Source organism: Schistocerca nitens, chromosome 9 (assembly GCF_023898315.1).
Source record: "Schistocerca nitens isolate TAMUIC-IGC-003100 chromosome 9, iqSchNite1.1, whole genome shotgun sequence".
Classification (NCBI taxonomy): domain Eukaryota; kingdom Metazoa; phylum Arthropoda; class Insecta; order Orthoptera; family Acrididae; genus Schistocerca; species Schistocerca nitens.
Genome location: NC_064622.1, coordinates 125,155,799 through 125,174,309, shown reverse-complemented (window position 1 = coordinate 125,174,309; position 18,511 = coordinate 125,155,799). Strand labels below are relative to the sequence as shown.

At 44.9% G+C, this 18,511-nt stretch overlaps 1 protein-coding gene across 1 annotated transcript in view; it reads right to left on the bottom strand.

Moving 5' to 3' along the window:
* The window catches only part of LOC126202882 (UDP-glycosyltransferase UGT5-like), a 126,749-nt gene that overhangs the window by 11,496 nt on the left and 96,742 nt on the right, over positions 1–18,511 (bottom strand). Inside the window, exon 5 of the mRNA XM_049936940.1 lies at positions 17,151–17,370. Coding sequence (XP_049792897.1) covers positions 17,151–17,370 — 220 coding nt within the window. The remainder of the gene's footprint in view (positions 1–17,150; positions 17,371–18,511) is intronic.

Sequence of the window (18,511 nt, the reverse complement as noted above, 5' to 3'; positions counted from 1 at the left end):
CGTTCGAAGTTCTCTAAGGCTATAGATACAGCAATAAAGAATAGCTCAGTAGGCAGTAGAGTTGAAGGTGAATGGACCTTTCAAAAAGGGAAGTAACAGAAGTTGCAAGGAGAAACTTAGGTACAAAGAAGGTAACTGCAAAGAAACCATGGGTTATATGAGAAATACTTCAGCTGATTGTAGAAAGACGGAACAACAAAAATTTTCAGGAAAATTCAGGAATACAGAAATACAAGTCGGTGAGGAATGAAATAAATAGGAAATGCAGGCAAGCTAAGGTGAAACAGCTGCATGAAAATGTGAAGAAATCGAAAAAGAAATGATTTTCGGAAGGACAGAATCAGCATATAGGAAAGTCAAAACAAACTTCGGTAAAATTAAAATCAAGGGTGGTAACATTAAGAGTGGAACGGGAATTTCGCTGTTAAATGCAGCAGAGAGAACGGATTGATCGAAAGAGTACATCGAAGGCCACTATGAGGGGGAAGATTTGTCTGATGTGATAGAAGAAGACACAGGAGTCAATTTAGAAGAGATACGGAATTCAGTATTAGAATTAGAATTTAAGAGAGTTTTGGAGGACCTAAGACCAAATAAGGCAGAAGATATAGATAACATTCCATCAGAATTTCTTAAACCATTTGGGGAAGTGGCAACAAACCGACTATTCACGTTGGTGTGTAGAATGTATGAGTCTGGCGACATAACATCTCACTTTCGATAAAGTATTATCCAAACAATCCCGAAGATTGAAAGAGCTGACAAGTGCGAGAATTATCGCACAGTCAGCTTAACAGCTCACGCATCGAAGTTGCTGACAAGATAATATACGGAAGAATGGAAAAGAAAACTGAGGGTGTGTTTGAGTGACAATCAGTTTGGCGTTAGGAAATGTAAAGGCACCAGAGAGGCAATTCTGGTAATGGAAGCAAGATTAAAGGAAAATCAAGACATGTTCATAGGATTTATCGACCTGGAAAAGGCGTTCGACATTGTAAAATGGTGCAAGATGTTCGAAATTCTGAGAAAAATAGGGGCAAGCGGAAGGGACAGACGGATAATATACGATATGTACAAGAGCCAAGAGGGAATGATAAGACGGGACGGGCAAGAACGAAGTGCTCAAATTTAAAAGTGTGTAAGAGAGGGATGTAGTCTTTCGCTCCTTCTGTTTAATCTGCACATCGAAGACGCAATGATGGAAATAAAGGAAAGGTTCAAGAGTGGAATTAAAAGTGAATGTGAAAGGACATCAATGATACAATTCGCTGATGACATGGCTGATCTGAGTGAAAGTGAAGAAGAATTACGTGATCTGCTGAATGGAATGAACTGTCGAATGAGTACCGAATATGGATTGAGAGTAAATCGAAAAAAAAAGAAAGTAATGAGCAATAACAGAAATGACAGCAGCGAGAAACTGAACATCAGGATTGATGGTCACGAAGTAGATGAAATTAAGCAGTTCTGCTTTGTAGGCAGCAAAATAACCAATGACGGACGGAGCAAGGAGGACATCAAGAACAGACTAGCGCTGGCAAGAAGAGCATTCCTGGTCAAGAGAAGTCTAATAGTATCAAACGTAGAGGTTAACTTGGGGAAGAAATTTCCGAGAATGTACGTTTGGAGGACGGCGTTGTATGGTAGTGAAACATGGACCATGGGAATGCCGGAACATTAGAGAATCTAAGCATTTGAGATGTGGCGCTACAGACGAATGTTGAAAATTTGGTGGACTGGTGACGTAAGGAATGAGGAAATTTTGCCAGAATCGGAGAGGAAAAGAATATGTGAGACAGTCTGACAGGGATAACGGACAGGATGATAGGACACCTGTTAATATCTCAGGGAATAACTTCCATGGTACTAGAGGGAGCTGTAAAGGGCAAAAACTTTAGAGAGAGACAGAGAGTGGAATACATCCAGCAACTAACTGAGGTTATAGATTGGAAGTGCTACTCTGAGATGGAGATTTTGGCATAGGTGAGGGATTCGTGGCGGGCCGCATCAAACCAGTTAGAAGACTGATGACTAAAAAAATGCTTTGGAGTAATAGAAATTTATCAGTACTCGTAGAAAGACACGTAGAATTTATTAACAGTGCCCTCTTTCATGGGGAATAGTGGGCATGCAAAGTCTGTTCTTGTAACTGCGAACGGTTTTCATGATCATAATCGATGAACAGGGTGTAGGACCTTCACGTTACTTCCATCGTGTTACAACTGTGACCTTAGAAAAGCGACAGTGTTGACTGAGCAGCAATTGTTTTAGGTTAGATGGAAATTGATACAGACGGCTAGGAAACCTTCGTCTGCAATCGTGTGATCAAAATCACGAACAGCACATCTCACTGTAATGGTTCCACTATCTTAAGCAAGACATACAGATCTACTCTTACAAGGCCTATCCATTAAGTATTTATGTTTACCTTCCTTGTGGTTCTGCATTATCACTACTTCTGTTCATTGTCATAATGGACACCGTGACATCTGACCTGAACCGGCCATTACCATAGACCCTACTTTATGCTGACGATGTGAAGCTGGCAGCAGAAAACAAGCTTGTTCTGCAGAGCCTAACTCAAGAATGGAGTTACCGGTAGGCGCAAAATGGTTTGCGCCTTAATTTGAAGAATACCGAGTACATGACATCAGACAGACATGAAATGGGAACCATCACGATTAATGGTGAAGATCTGACTCGTGTGAGTAAGTTTAAGTACCTTGGTTCCACGATCACCGTTGACAGCCGACTCACCAAAGAGGTCAACACCAGAACTCAGGCAGCCCGGATGAATTGGGGAGCAACAACCGGAGTCACTCGCGACCTCAGGATGAAAGATAATTTAAAATCAAAAATCTATCGTACTGTCATCCGACCAGTTGTGGGTGCTGGCCGATTACAGTTGAGACAGAACGCCACCTAAGTGTAATGGAAACGAAGATGCTAAGGTGGACAGCTGGCCTGACTAAGTTAGATCACGTTTCTAATGACAGCATTAGGAAACAGTTTGGTATTGCACCAATCCAGGACAAGATGCGTGAGAGTCGTATTCAATGGCTTGGGCATGTTTTACGGGCCGATGACGACTCTATTGCCAAGGCGGGTTACACACTTGAAGTCGTCGGCAGTAGACCCTTTGGGCTGATACGATTCATAAAGACCTTAAATGCGTGAACATCCACCGTAGATGCAGCCCGTGACAGAGGGAAATGGAGACAACGGACCCATGTAGCGGACCCCGTAGGCACGCGGGACAAACGCTGAATGTAAAGAAGAAGAAGATGTTGATATTGATCTCCATGGATTACCTGTGTTCATGGTGTTCAACTGTAGAAGAGAGTACCATAAAAAAGGTACATCACCAAGTCCTCATTATAAGCATAAAGGTAGCGGTCTTTGACTTCACAAAGTACAGCTCTTATTGGAAAATGCTACTCATTTTAGGATGGATTCTACGTTTTGTGACAAATTAGAGAAGTAGCAATGTCATCAACAGTGACTTAACAGGAATCGTCATGTCGAATCGAGAGATAAAACTTTGATCTTATGTATGTGATGTGCACTCATACATACACTGCAACAAAAGAAAGGAAAAATGTTAGTACATGTTGAAAGACGACATCGATTTTGATCCGATGATGGCATATATCACCTAGGGATAGTAGATGTACTGATTATGGTTTCAACGTCGTCCACCAGCGAATGGCGTATTTGCATAGCTACCAGAGCGTCATCTGTGTCTACCCTTTAACATCGAATGCTCACAGCCAGAAGGCTCAGCGTGGTGCAGATTTCTGAAGCAAGAAGGGAACCATGCCAAGGAGACGCACTCGTGATTGCTACTGCCAACTGAGCATGTTTGAAAGCGGTCAAATTGAGGCCTCCCCAGTTGTGGGGTGGTCCTGTCGGAGAATTGCTACATGAGTTGGTCGTGCTGCGTCAGTTGTACAACGATGCCTGCATCAGTGGTCACGTGAATATTTGCTCACCCGTGGATGAGGTCCTGGACATCTAAGTAGCATAGACGCTCGCCCGGATCATCGTGTTGTAAGGGCGGCAGCGGCAGATCGTACAGCTACTGCAGCACAGATAAGAGAGCTTGTAAGCCCAGACATGTCAACACAAACTGTTGCAAAACGGCTATTAGCAGTGAGACTAAGAGCACGCACATCTCTAGCCCCTCTTCCCTCAGGCTACAGCATCGACATGCACGACTCGATTGGTGCCGTCAGAGGATCATTTTGAATGGCGCTCCGCGGTCTTTAGCGATGAAAGGAGATGCTGGCTGCACGCAAGTGATGGTCGCTTGTGCGTACGACGCAGATATGGTGAGCGCCCTCTCGCAGAGGCAGACTTCATTCGTCCAAAACACACTGGTCCCACCCCAGGCCTTATGGTCTGGGATGCGACAAGCTACAACTTTCGTTCAGGATGGTGTTCCTGAAGGGGACGATAACCAGCGCTCGGTTAAGTGTAGAATGTTGTTAGACCCGTTCTTTTGCCGTTATTGCAGGAGAAATGGGATGTGTTGTTCCAGCAGGATAATGCTCGCCCACACACTGCCCGAAACTCAACGTGTTCTGCAAGACGTGCAGCAACTTCCGTGGGCGAGTACGATCTCCAGACTTTTCTCCAACTGAGCACGTGTAGCATATGATAGGTCGAGAAACGACTCATGCAACTCTTCAGCCAACAACTCTTACACAGCTACGTGAACATGTCGACCAGGCGTGGCATAACGTATCCCTGGACAGTATTAGCCATCTATATGATCGAATAGATGCCAGAGTCAGCGCCTGCAGTGACACCCATGGAGGCTACGCCACATACTAATATAGGTGTTGCAGCCTGGGTCGATATCTGGTACCTCAGAACCACTTGCGCTATTGATATGTAAATGTAATCATTTCATGTACTCCCTATGCTCTGTTGCAACAATAAATCTTGAGTCATTTGGAAAGTTCTAAACGGGTGTACCAATTTTTTCTGGTAATGTATGTGTCTGCGATGTACACTCACCAAAAACGCACACTGAAATCATGTAGAAGTCCCACGCCCCGTCGGTCGATTACAATCATGAAAAACATTTGCTGTTACAGGAATAGACTTTTGCATACCCATTATTCACCATGAAAGTGAGCACTACCAATAAATGCCATATCACTCTGTACTGCTACTGACACGTTTTATCGCGCCAAATCATACCTACAGCAACAACCTATGTTAGTTAGAGATATGTAAAGCCGTGGCCACACTGCCTCTAAAATAATGACAGCAGGCTCTGCAGCATTAGCGGTAAGCACATTGACTGCATCATCGAAGTTACTGAAAGCTCTGATCATGCGTCTATTAATAGCTAAGATATCAGATAGTTATTGGACGTCCACATTCCAAACAGTGAGAATGTGTGCTCTAGAAGTGTCATCAAAGATAGCTGAGTGTCTTCCAGAGGAGTTGTGAAAGTCTACGCTCACGCAGCTGGCCTGCAAAGATGCTGTTCATGGAGCACATATGAAACGGCTGAGCGCAGAGTTCTCGGCTAAAGAATGTGGTGTTGCCAGACTGGAGGCTACAGTTTGGATGGTCTGTGGCGGGACTGGACTTGTGAATAACTCGGACATTGCATTTATTACTAAGTGACGACATTCCAAATGGGAAAGTATTGATACTCCTCAAGCGCGCACTTTGATCGCTGTCAGCAAATGCTACGACACTCGCTTCACTTGTGCTACTAACCATACTGACCACATAAAACTCTCCACGAATAGGGTCATTGTGGAATTTATATCACACCAAAGCCAATTTATGGCGAAAATATGTGTTAGTTACAGAGTAATACTGTCATTTACCAAAAACGTGTGGCCATTGTGGTCTCTATATAGAAGTTTGATTCCCTTATAGTTTCCTCGAGTCTGATGGTCTGTGTAGCTCTCCAAGAAACACATTTCACTGACGACCATTAGACAACACTTTGATGACATAGTACATTCTGTCGGAATTATGAAAAATCGTGACTGGCAAACTGTACACTGACTGTAGCTGTAACTACAAAAACTGTTAACCAGACTCCAACAACGATCGCAATATGAGTGAAAGTTGCCGTAATAGATTCATTTATTTGGGAAGGTGAGTAGACGATATGTTTGATTTTGTAGAAGATTGGACTCGAGAAAATCTATGATACTGCTTGTACGGAATACTTCATATCTAAGTGTATCAGTAACAGTCTGCAGAAACTTTGTGACTCTGTAGAAATAGCGCCACTTTCCGCCATTCCTAATGAAACGACTAATAGTGCTGCCCCAGCATTGGCGTGGTGGTGTGTATTCCTAAAAACAGCTGTGCTGTGCACATCGAAAGAAAATTATTAAAATAACCCGAATGCTTCTTGTCTGTGTCTCTATCTAGAAAGTTGGATATTCGTGCATTCTGGTTTTGGCTTGGGGTTTCATATTGCTGGAAACAGCATCACCTTCCAATAGTCACAGACAGCTTTCGGGCATTTCAATGCTTCAGATATTCTGACGATTGAAAATAACTTTATATCAGTTAAGATCAGTATGGTACAGACTTCCATGAAGAGGTTGGTGCATAATCTCACAAAGTGTTGGTGGGCATGAGCTGTTATCTTGTTCTAAAGTTCGAGTACGATTAAATTACTACGAATGAGTCTGTGTAAGAGTCTGCTAAGCCGTTTCCTGGGTTGAAATGTCCTACACGTCCTGACACACCGCAGATGGACATCACGACCATGATGCTCCAGCAGAAAGTACTCTGCGGTCGGTTGCTGAAGCAGGCACTCACAACAATATAGTCGGTGCCGTGCTGGAGTCTTATGTCAGTGCATACTGTGGAGAGCTTTTTGTCGTAGTGCATGTAGTATTTGTTTAAATAAAGACTCAAGTACTCCCATCCACCATATGAAATCTGGAAACCATGCAGGTTGCACCATTAGGAATTCTATTTTTAGTATGTGTGACCTGGAAACTATGCAGACTGCGCCTGTATCACCAGGATCTGCATCACGGATAATCTTCTTGGATTCTGATGTCACAGAGCTGTAGAAAACCCAGTGACCACATTGGAGTCTAAACTTAGACCACATGAAGTCCAACATTCACACAGGCTGCACCCATAGCCCCAGATGGGCCATCTTAGAATCTATTCTTAGCTCAAACGACCTGCCAGCTCGTGTTCTGACGTCACAGTGCTGAGAGAAACACAGAAGAACAATTGCTTATCTTGGATTTTATAATTACGACAATTGGGCATCATGGATTTCTGAATTTCCCGCTATTTTATACTCAGAGCAAGTGTTGTGTAATGTCAGAGGGTTGAGTGAAAACCATTGGTACTATTTGCCTGGTTTGAATTTCATACCATTTCTTAATTTCCTTCCACTCTATACATAGCACAATTGGCCCTCGATGTTGTAGAGGTAGGGGAAAACTGATAAGGTTACACGACGACTTCATCGATGATGTCTTCGATAACATAATCGGAAACCTGCCAACAGTGCAGACAGCACCTGTATGCACTTCGCCCCACTACTTTCCATTGGGCTCAGGTCAGGACTGTGGGCAGGCCAGTCTGTTTCAAGGATGTTATTGTCCACAAACCATGACCTCATAAATGCCTTTTTATGGCATGATGAATCGTCATGGTGATACAGTCAATCATCGTGTCTGAAATGTCCATCTACTGTATCCAGTATACAATGCTGAAAAATGTGTTTATTTCTGGCCACATTTAGTGCTTTACTAACAAGGGAACCTCCCCATCACACCCCCCTCAGATTTAGTTATAAGTTGGCACAGTGGATAGGCCTTGATAAACTGAACACAGATCAATTGAGAAAACAGGAAGAAGTTGTGTGGAACTGTGAAAAAATAAGCAAAATATACAAACTGAGTAGTCCATGGACCACATAGGCAACATCATGAGAGTGTGAGCTCAGGAGCAGCGTGGTCCAGTGGTAGCGTGAGCAGCTGCAGGACGAAAGGTCCTTGGTTCAAGTCTTCCCTCGAGTGAAAATTTTACTTTCTTTATTTTTGCATAGTTATTATCTGTCCGTTCGTTCACTGACGTCTCTGTTCACTGTAATAAGTTTAGTGTCTTTGTTTTGCGACCGCATCGCAAAACCGTGCGATTAGTAGACGAAAGGACGTGCCTCTCCAATGGGAACCGAAAACATTTGATCGCAAGGTCATAGGTCAACCGATTCCTCCACAGGAAAACACGTATGATATATTCTATACGACACTGGTGACGGCATGTGCGTCACATGACAGGAATATGTTGTCGACCCACCTAACTTGTACACTTGGCGAATGGGTAAAAAGATTCTTCTACCTTGCCCGATTTAGGTTTTCTTGTGGATGTGATAATCACTCCCAAAAAAGTGATAAAAACATAAGAGTTTGTCACATAAACTGAAAATAAAAAATTAAAATTTTCACTCAATGGAAGATTTGAACCAAGGACCTTTCATTCCGCAGCTGCTCACGTTACCACGAGACCATAGCGCTCCTGCGTTCCTAATGTCCTTGATACTGCATATCTTGCCATGAACTACTCAGTTTGTATAATTTGCTTATTTTTTCACAGTTCCACAAAACTTCTTCCTGTTTTCTCAATTGATCTGTGTTCAGTTTTTCGAGGCCTATCCACTGTGCCAACTTATAACTAAATCTGAGGGGGGTGCGATGGGGAGGTTTCCCCCCTGCTTCGCTGTTGGCACTACACATTATTACAGGAAAGGTTCTCCAGGTATTCGCAAACCCAAACCCTCCCATCGGATTGCAACGTGGTATACCTTGATTCAACGCTCCAAATCATTCATTTCCAATTTTGCAGTGTACAGTTCTGTCGCTTCTTTCACCTTTTCAAGCCTCGCTGCCCGTGAAAAATGTGTGGTCTTGGTTCAGCTGTTGTTGTTCCTTCGTGTTTCCACTTCGCAATCACATCATCAGCAGTCGACTTGAACAGATTTAGAAGTATGTCCCTGATTGATCTGTCGCTCATGTGGCACCCGATGACTAGTCCATGTACGAAGCAACTGAGCTCTCCTGACTGGCCCATTCTGCTATTACTGCTTCTGTACCAACACCGAAGGAGGTGGCGCAGTGGTTACCCCACTGGGCTCGCATTCAGGAGGACGGCTAATTAATTGCGCGTCGGGCTATCCTGATTTCGCTAAATCAACTGACGCAAATGCCAGGATGGTTCCTTCCCTCATCCAAGCTTGTGCTCCGTCTCTGTCGACAGGGCGTTAAACAATAATCTTCCTTCCTTCCTTCCTTCTCTAGTAACAGCACAACACTCCCCGCGTCCTCTTGTAGTGGCGGTTCCACCTCTGGTGACCTCTAGCGGTCAAGCCCCCATACGAGGCCAGTGCCTTAGGCACCACGCACCCTCATTCCGTCCTTTTTTATGTGCTACTCGCAGAGAGCTCATTCGATGAAACTTCAGTTTCTCTCAACGTAAAAGATGTTCAGATAACTTACCAGAATACAGCCAGAATACAGCCGAAAACGTCGTCGATAACCACCCATATTTCACCAGGTGCACATCCTGACATTTTCAAGGCACAAATATAACAAGCGACTGCTGTGCAAGGAAATTTAAAACCTCGGTATACAGAGAATATGCAGAAAGATAACACACACTCACACACACACACACACACACACACACACACACACACATACACACACACACCATAAGCATTAACACCACTGTACAACCAAGGTAACCTACATCAGAAGCTATCGATAGTGATTTTCATAACCAATGGGTGAGGCAGCATTAACTCGATGTGGCTGTTGTTTGACTGGGGATAGAGCAGGATTCCATGCAAAATTTAAACAAGAACGTAAACCTCCAATAAAAGCTTTTCAGCTTACAAGTCGTGTCACTTCAAATAAAACACTCAAGTTTTCGATAGCTGTCCCCGCCATCGTCATCAGGAGTGGAAACCACTGAATTCCGAGCCATCTAACGTCACTCGGTCCTGCAGCAGCATGGACTGCTATGAACTACTCAACTTGCCTTCCCTGCATGTGTTATTCCTCTCTGGAAGGTTCCAGTTGCTACCATTGCATGTCTAGCAGAACACCGTGTCAGCTCTGTCAGCGATTTCAGATCTTGCTGACGAAGTTGGGAATAGGTATCAAAAGCTCGAATGTTTTATTCGCAGTGACACGGCTTGCAAACCGATAAAATGTTATTGAAGCATGCCACCACAAAAGACGGTGTTAAAGCGAAACGCGTACCAAGGAGCAATAATAAAAGGAATATAATGACCAAGAGAATGGTGTATTATTGAGGAGCCGTTTAAGTTTTGATGTAAACAGCAGCGTACGAGCAGCGCGGGGTAGCCGATTGGTACGAGGCGCCTTGCCACGGTTCGCGCTGCTTCCCCCGACGGAAGTACAGAAAGGGCAACAGCCTCAACGGGTGCGGGCCAAAGTCAGGATATGCGGGGACCAAGCAACAGTCGGTATTGTAATTGTCAACTGTCGAAGCTGCGTTGGTAAAGTACCGGAACTTCAAGCGCTGATAGAAAGCACCAAAGCTGAAATCGTTATAGGTACAGGAAGCTGGCTCAAGCCAGAGATAAATTCTGCCGAAATTTTTACAAAGGTACAGACGGTGTTTAGAAAGGATAGATTGCATGCAACCGGTGGTGGAGTGTTCGTCGCTGTTAGTAGTAGTTTATCCTGTAGTGAAGTAGAAGTGGATAGTTCCTGTGAATTATTATGGGTGGAGGTTACACTCAACAACCGAGCTAGGTTAATAATTGGCTCCTATTACCGACCTCCCGACTCAGCAGCATTAGTGGCAGAACAACTGAGAGAAAATTTGGAATACATTTCACATAAATTTTCTCAGCATGTTATAGTCTTAGGTGGAGATTTCAATTTACCAGATGTAGACTGGGACACTCAGATGTTTAGGACGGGTGGTAGGGACAGAGCATCGAGTGACATTATACTGAGTGCACTATCCGAAAATTACCTCGAGCAATTAAACAGAGAACCGACTCGTGGAGATAACATCTTGGACCTACTTATAACAAACAGACCCGAACTTTTCGATTCTGTTAGCGCAGAACAGGGAATCAGTGACCATAAGGCCGTTACAGCATCCCTGAATATGGAAGTTAATAGGAATATAAAAAAAGGGAGGATGGTTTATCTGTTTAGCAAGAGTAATAGGAGGCAGATTTCAGACTACCTAACAGATCAAAACGAAAATTTCTGTTCCGACACTGACAATGTTGGGTGTTTATGGAAAAAGTTCAAGGCAGTCGTAAAATGCGTTTTACACAGGTACGTGCCGAGTAAAACTGTGAGGGACGGGAAAAACCCACCGTGGTACAACAACAAAGTTAGGAAACTACTGCGAAAGCAAAGAGAGCTTCACTCCAAGTTTAAACGCAGCCAAACCTCTCAGACAAACAAAACAGAAGCTAAACGATGTCAAAGTTAGCGTAAGGAGGGCTATGCGTGAAGCGTTCAGTGAATTCGAAAGTAAAATTCTATGTACCGACTTGACAGAAAATCCTAGGAAGTTCTGGTCTTACGTTAAATCAGTAAGTGGCTCGAAACAGCATATCCAGACACTCCGGGATGATGATGGCATCGAAACAGAGGATGACACGCGTAAAACTGGAATACTAAACACCTTTTTCCAAAGCTGTTTCACAGGGGAAGACCGCACTGCAGTTCCTTCTCTAAATCCTCGCACAAACGAAGAAATGGCTGACATCGAAATAAGTGTCCAAGGAATAGAAAAGCAACTGGAATCACTCAACAGAGGAAAGTCCACTGGACCTGACGGGATACCAATTCGATTGTACACAGAGTACGCGAAAGAACTTGCCCCCCTTCTAACAGCCGTGTACCGCAAGTCTCTAGAGGAACGGAGGGTTCCAAATGATTGGAAAAGAGCACAGGTAGTCCCAGTCTTCAAGAAGGGTCGTCGAGCAGATGCGCAAAACTATAGACCTGTATCTCTGACGTCGATCTGTTGTAGAATTTTAGAACATGTTTTTTGCTCGAGTATCATGTCGTTTTTGGAAACCCAGAATCTACTCTGTAGGAATCGACATGGATTCCGGGACAGCGATCGTGCGAGACCCAACTCGCTTTATTTGTTCATGAGACCCAGAAAATATTAGATACAGGCTCCCAGGTAGATGCTATTTTTCTTGACTTCCGGAAGGCGTTCGATACAGTTCCGCACTGTCGCCTGATAAACAAAGTAAGAGCCTACGGAATATCAGACCAGCTGTGTGGCTGGATTGAAGAGTTTTTAGCAAACAGAACACAGCATGTTCTTCTCAATGGAGAGATGTCTACAGACGTTAAAGTAACCTCTGGCGTGCCACATGGGAGTGTTATGGGACCATTGCTTTTCACAATATATATATAAATGACGTAGTAGATAGTGTCGGAAGTTCCATGCGGCTTTTCGCGGATGATGCTGTAGTATACAGAGAAGTTGCAGCATTAGAAAATTGTAGCGAAATGCAGGAAGATCTGCAGCGGATAGGCACTTGGTGCAGGGAGTGGCAACTGTCCCTTAACATAGACAAATGTAATGTATTGTGAATACATAGAAAGAAGGAGCCTTTATTGTATGATTATATGATTATATGATAGCAGAACAAACACTGGTAGCAGTTACTTCTGTAAAATATCTGGGAGTATGCGTGCGGAACGATTTGAAGTGGAATGATCATATAAAATTAATTGTTGGTAAGGCGGGTACCAGGTTGAGATTGATTGGGAGAGTGCTTAGAAAATGTAGTCCATCAACAAAGGAGGTGGCTTACAAAACACTCGTTCGACCTATACTTGAGTATTGCCCATCAGTGTGGGATCCGTACCAGATCGGGTTGACGGAGGAGATAGAGAAGATCCAAAGAAGAGCGGCGCGTTTCGTCACAGAGTTATTTGGTAACCGTGATAGCGTTAGGGAGATGTTTAATAAACTCAAGTGGCAGACTCTGCAAGAGAGGCGTTCTGCATCGCGGTGTAGCTTGCTCGCCAGGTTTCGAGAGGGTGCGTTTCTGGATGAGGTATCGAATATATTGCTTCCCCCTACTTATACCTCGCGAGGAGATCACGAATGTAAAATTAGAGAGATTAGAGCGCGCACGGAGGCTTTCAGACTGTCGTTCTTCCCGCGAACCATACGCGACTGGAACAGGAAAGGGAGGTAATGACAGTGGCACGTAAAGTGCCCTCCGCCACACACCGTTGGGTGGCTTGCGGAGTATAAATGTAGATGTAGATGTAGATTCGAGTCCTCCCTTGGGCATTCATATGGGTGTTGTCCTTAGAGTAAGTTAGAGTTAGATTAAGTGGTGTGTAATCCTAGGGACCAATGAGCTCAGCAGTTTGCTGCCATAGGAACTTACCAGAGACAGTACCAGAGAGCAGCGTACACGTGGGACAGTAATTTTCTAGTCGCGCTGTTGCTAGTCGCCGACCAAACTTGGAGGAATACACAGAATGTTTCAGGGAGACGGTTACTTGCTCCCGGATGGCAGGCGCACATGTGAAGGGGTTACATGTGCTTAGTGCATAATATGGTGATCCTGCCATGCGGTGGTCAGACGTGGTCACCGGGACCCTGATGAATTCTAATATCTGGCCTTTGTCACAGTCGAATGCCACACAAATCTGGGGACTCCCAACAGGACCCCTTTCAAATTATGTCAGATGCTGCTAATACTGCCTCACAAGAGGACGTGGAATCTCCATGTCTTCCACAGTGATCTCTCAACATCTGACTTGTTCGCACCCCTTATACACTATCAGCCCAGGTAGGAATGCTAAACATGAACACTCTTAATGCGCTCTGATGGCCGTTCTACCTGTCACAGGAAATTGCAATTGTTATAATTTACATACCTGCCAATATTGCGTATGTGCATGAAGTTACATTGGCATCTGACAGTAGCTTCATGGCGATTTACCTGTTTTGTCAGGCAGATCCCGCTACCAGATACATACACTCCTGGAAATGGAAAAAAGAACACATTGACACCGGTGTGTCAGACCCACCATACTTGCTCCGGACACTGCGAGAGGGCTGTACAAGCAATGATCACACGCACGGCACAGCGGACACACCAGGAACCGCGGTGTTGGCCGTCGAATGGCGCTAGCTGCGCAGCATTTGTGCACCGCCGCCGTCAGTGTCAGCCAGTTTGCCGTGGCATACGGAGCTCCATCGCAGTCTTTAACACTGGTAGCATGCCGCGACAGCGTGGACGTGAACCGTATGTGCAGTTGACGGACTTTGAGCGAGGGCGTATAGTGGGCATGCGGGAGGCCGGGTGGACGTACCGCCGAATTGCTCAACACGTGGGGCGTGAGGTCTCCACAGTACATCGATGTTGTCGCCAGTGGTCGGCGGAAGGTGCACGTGCCCGTCGACCTGGGACCGGACCGCAGCGACGCACGGATGCACGCCAAGACCGTAGGATCCTACGCAGTGCCGTAGGGGACCGCACCGCCACTTCCCAGCAAATTAGGGACACTGTTGCTCCTGGGGTATCGGCGAGGACCATTCGCAACCGTCTCCATGAAGCTGGGCTACGGTCCCGCACACCGTTAGGCCGTCTTCCGCTCACGCCCCAACATCGTGCAGCCCGCCTCCAGTGGTGTCGCGACAGGCGTGAATGGAGGGACGAATGGAGACGTGTCGTCTTCAGCGATGAGAGTCGCTTCTGCCTTGGTGCCAATGATGGTCGTATGCGTGTTTGGCGCCGTGCAGGTGAGCGCCACAATCAGGACTGCATACGACCGAGGCACACAGGGCCAACACCCGGCATCATGGTGTGGGGAGCGATCTCCTACACTGGCCGTACACCACTGGTGATCGTCGAGGGGACACTGAATAGTGCACGGTACATCCAAACCGTCATCGAACCCATCGTTCTACCATTCCTAGACCGGCAAGGGAACTTGCTGTTCCAACAGGACAATGCACGTCCGCATGTATCCCGTGCCACCCAACGTGCTCTAGAAGGTGTAAGTCAACTACCCTGGCCAGCAAGATCTCCGGATCTGTCCTCCATTGAGCATGTTTGGGACTGGATGAAGCGTCGTCTCACGCGGTCTGCACGTCCAGCACGAACGCTGGTCCAACTGAGGCGCCAGGTGAAAATGGCATGGCAAGCCGTTCCACAGGACTACATCCAGCATCTCTACGATCGTCTCCATGGGAGAATAGCAGCCTGCATTGCTGCGAAAGGTGGATATACACTGTACTAGTGCCGACATTGTGCATGCTCTGTTGCCTGTGTCTATGTGCCTGTGGTTCTGTCAGTGTGATCATGTGATGTATCTGACCCCAGGAATGTGTCAATAAAGTTTCCCCTTCCTGGGACAATGAATTCACGGTGTTCTTATTTCAATTTCCAGGAGTGTAGAAATTAATGTTTTTGACATAATATGCCGCAACACTCCTCTGGTGAAATAAACCAAAAGAAACAAATATCGTGATCTGTACTCCAGTCGGTGATTTTGTCTTCACGCATTGTGACAAAGTTTCATGTCAGTTTTCAAGGATTACACAAGAAAATAATTTGATTAACATTTTTGAGATGTCGCAGATGGTTCAAGGATTACACAAGAAAATAATTTGATTAACATTTTTGAGATGTCGCAGATGGATTAATAACCACTATGTTTGCTCTATTCAATGATTTACACTAGATGCAGACAGCTAGGGTACACTGATTCCGTCCCAGGGGGTACGGGGTGGCTGCAGGAAGGGCATCTGGCCACCCCTTGGAAGTAACATGCCAAATCCGATTGTAACAGTGCCGACCCTGCGCAATCAGTGTGACTAAGGCTAGAGCGATAGATAGAGATAGAAGAAAGCAGGTGATTGAAATTTCATGAGGAGAACCAGCAGCAACGAAGAACGCCTTTGTTTTAATGACTACCACCCCATTTCACGTGTCATATCTGCGGAACTCCCTTCCCTGCTTTGCAATAATACAAAATGAGCTGCTCTTCTTTGGACTTTTTCAACGTCTTCAGAAGAGGACGAACAAGTGTAGTGTAGGCAGTCTCTTTGGTAAACCTATGGCATTTTCTAATTGTTCTGCGAATAAATAGCAGTTTTCGGTTCTCTTTCCACACAACATTATGTATGCAATCGTTTCAATTTAAGTTATTCGTAACTGTAATCAGCAAGTAATTAGTTGAATTCACAGTCTTTTAGATTTTTGTGATTTATTGTGTAACCGAAATTTAGCGCATTCTTTTTAGTACTTATGTGAATGGCTTCACAGTTATTAATATTTAGAATCAACTGCCACCGTTCGCACCATACGGATATCTTCTCTAAATCATTCTGGATTTGGTTTTGATCATCTGATGACTTTACAAGACGGTAAATAATACTATCGTATGCAAACAACCTACGAGAGCGGCTCAGATTTGTCTCTCAAATTGTTTATATAGATCAGCAACAGCAGAGGGCCTATAACGCTTCTTAGCAGAGCACCAGATATTACTTCTGTTTTACTCGATGACTTTCCGTCAGTTACTCGTACTACGAACTGTGACCTTCCTAACAGGAAATCACAATTCCAGTCGCAGCTCTGAGAATTTGGCATCCCCTGTCGGTAGCACTCTTTAGTTCACGAGAATAAATAACTAGTTGTGTTTCAAAAGAAAATATTTCCTGAATCCGTGTTGGCTATTTGTCAAAAATTTTCTTCTAAACAGTTCACAATGCTCGAACACAGTATATGTTCCAAAATCCTACGGAAAATCGAATGAAACAGTTACGTAAAACTGCAGAGTTCCTTAAAACTAGATAAACAACTTCAAAGGTAACTAACCGATTTATTGCGCTGGAGTGTTGACAAATAAGGAAATATGCATATTACTGTTTCATTCTGGATGAACAGACCACATGTGCGTAGTAGGCCAAACAAAACGCCATCACTGTATCAATCAATCTACTCTAGTTCCCATGATAAGTGACCAACATTAGTCACGAAACACATCAGATTATTGCCTATTACAATTTGCGGATCTTTTGTAAATCTGAATTTAACATCACGTCGCATGTATGTACTCAAAAGCGTGTTGTTTAAAACGTACACTTACCGTGATTTATTGAGCACTTCCGAGATTGTCCAAGAGAATGTATCCGACGTGATATTGCTAAAGGAGAGTTTTAGCCCGTATCCTTTGGCTTCCGCTTGAAGCATGTTGAGTTCTTGATCACAAAATATAGGAATACCGATCACTGGTACACCATGATACATAGCTTCGAGCGTACTTAGCAGGCCGCCGTGTGTTATGAAGAGTCTTACGTTCTTGTGCGCTGAAAATGGAAAAAACAAATATGGGAAACGTTAGCTTTTAATTTTCTTTATAATATTTTGCGTTTCATGCAAGACTGAAAAAGTACGACATCTTAACATCATAAGATTAATAAACAGGAAAAGGAAATGAAAATAGCAACATTAAATATCGCACGTTAATGTGCACTGGAACAATCGTAGAATCCCCCAAGAGTAGTCCCAAGCAAAATTCGTTACTATTTTTAAGAAAAGAGGTTGCTCAGAGTTTAGTGAGTACAGAGGGCCATGAGTTTTAGATGTACCTTATGAGACATACTCTAAGATAATAAATAAATAAAAAGTTGAAACAGAAACAACGCAGCACGGAGCTATGCAAATTGGTCAAAAATTGATATTCATGCAGGTATCGACGGAAAATGTAAAATAGTAAACTTTGGCGGCCAGTGGATGAACGTGTAACGCTGCAGCGCGGATTGACCGTGCTGCTGACAATGACAGTTAACAAAGGGCATTACGATGCTGCGATGTCCGTGTACTCAGCTGGACAGCAGCTGCGCCTCGCTGATAGGCGCGTGAATAATATACGTAAATGTCAACATTTGAGAGTGGACGTGTACCTGGGCTCAAAGAAACATCTTGGAATATGAGCCGTGGTAAAATTTGTTGTTTTGAAGAGCGCGCCGCAGCGCGTTGTGTGAAGCAGTCGCCCTCCGTTTCTGGCAGTGGCGCCGCTGTGGCAATCGCAGCTTTGATGTCTCCTCTGGTGGAAAAGGGGAAAGGTTGCCTGTTCACGTGCATTTAAGGGGCGCGATAAGGTCGCCAGTCGGTCAGTTGGTCAGCCGGGTCAGTCTGGGGCAGTCAGTGTCTGTTTGTCGTCCGTAGTGCTAGTATGTGTTAGGCCGCCAGTCTGCTCGAGTTTGTTCAGGCAATGGTCATTGGCGGTTGGATCGATCGGTTGGTCGGAGCGTCGGCGCATGTGAGGTCGCCACGTCAGTCCAGTGGGCAGAGCCGTATAGCCAGGGGTAGTGGCTTCGTGGCCGACACGAGAGCAACAGGAGTCAACCCACGACATCGGTCTGGCTGGTGCGAGCTGCGACGCCGTGAGACGGGAGATCGGCGCGCCTTCCTGCGTCCGTTGAAGCGGCTGACAGCGGACGATTC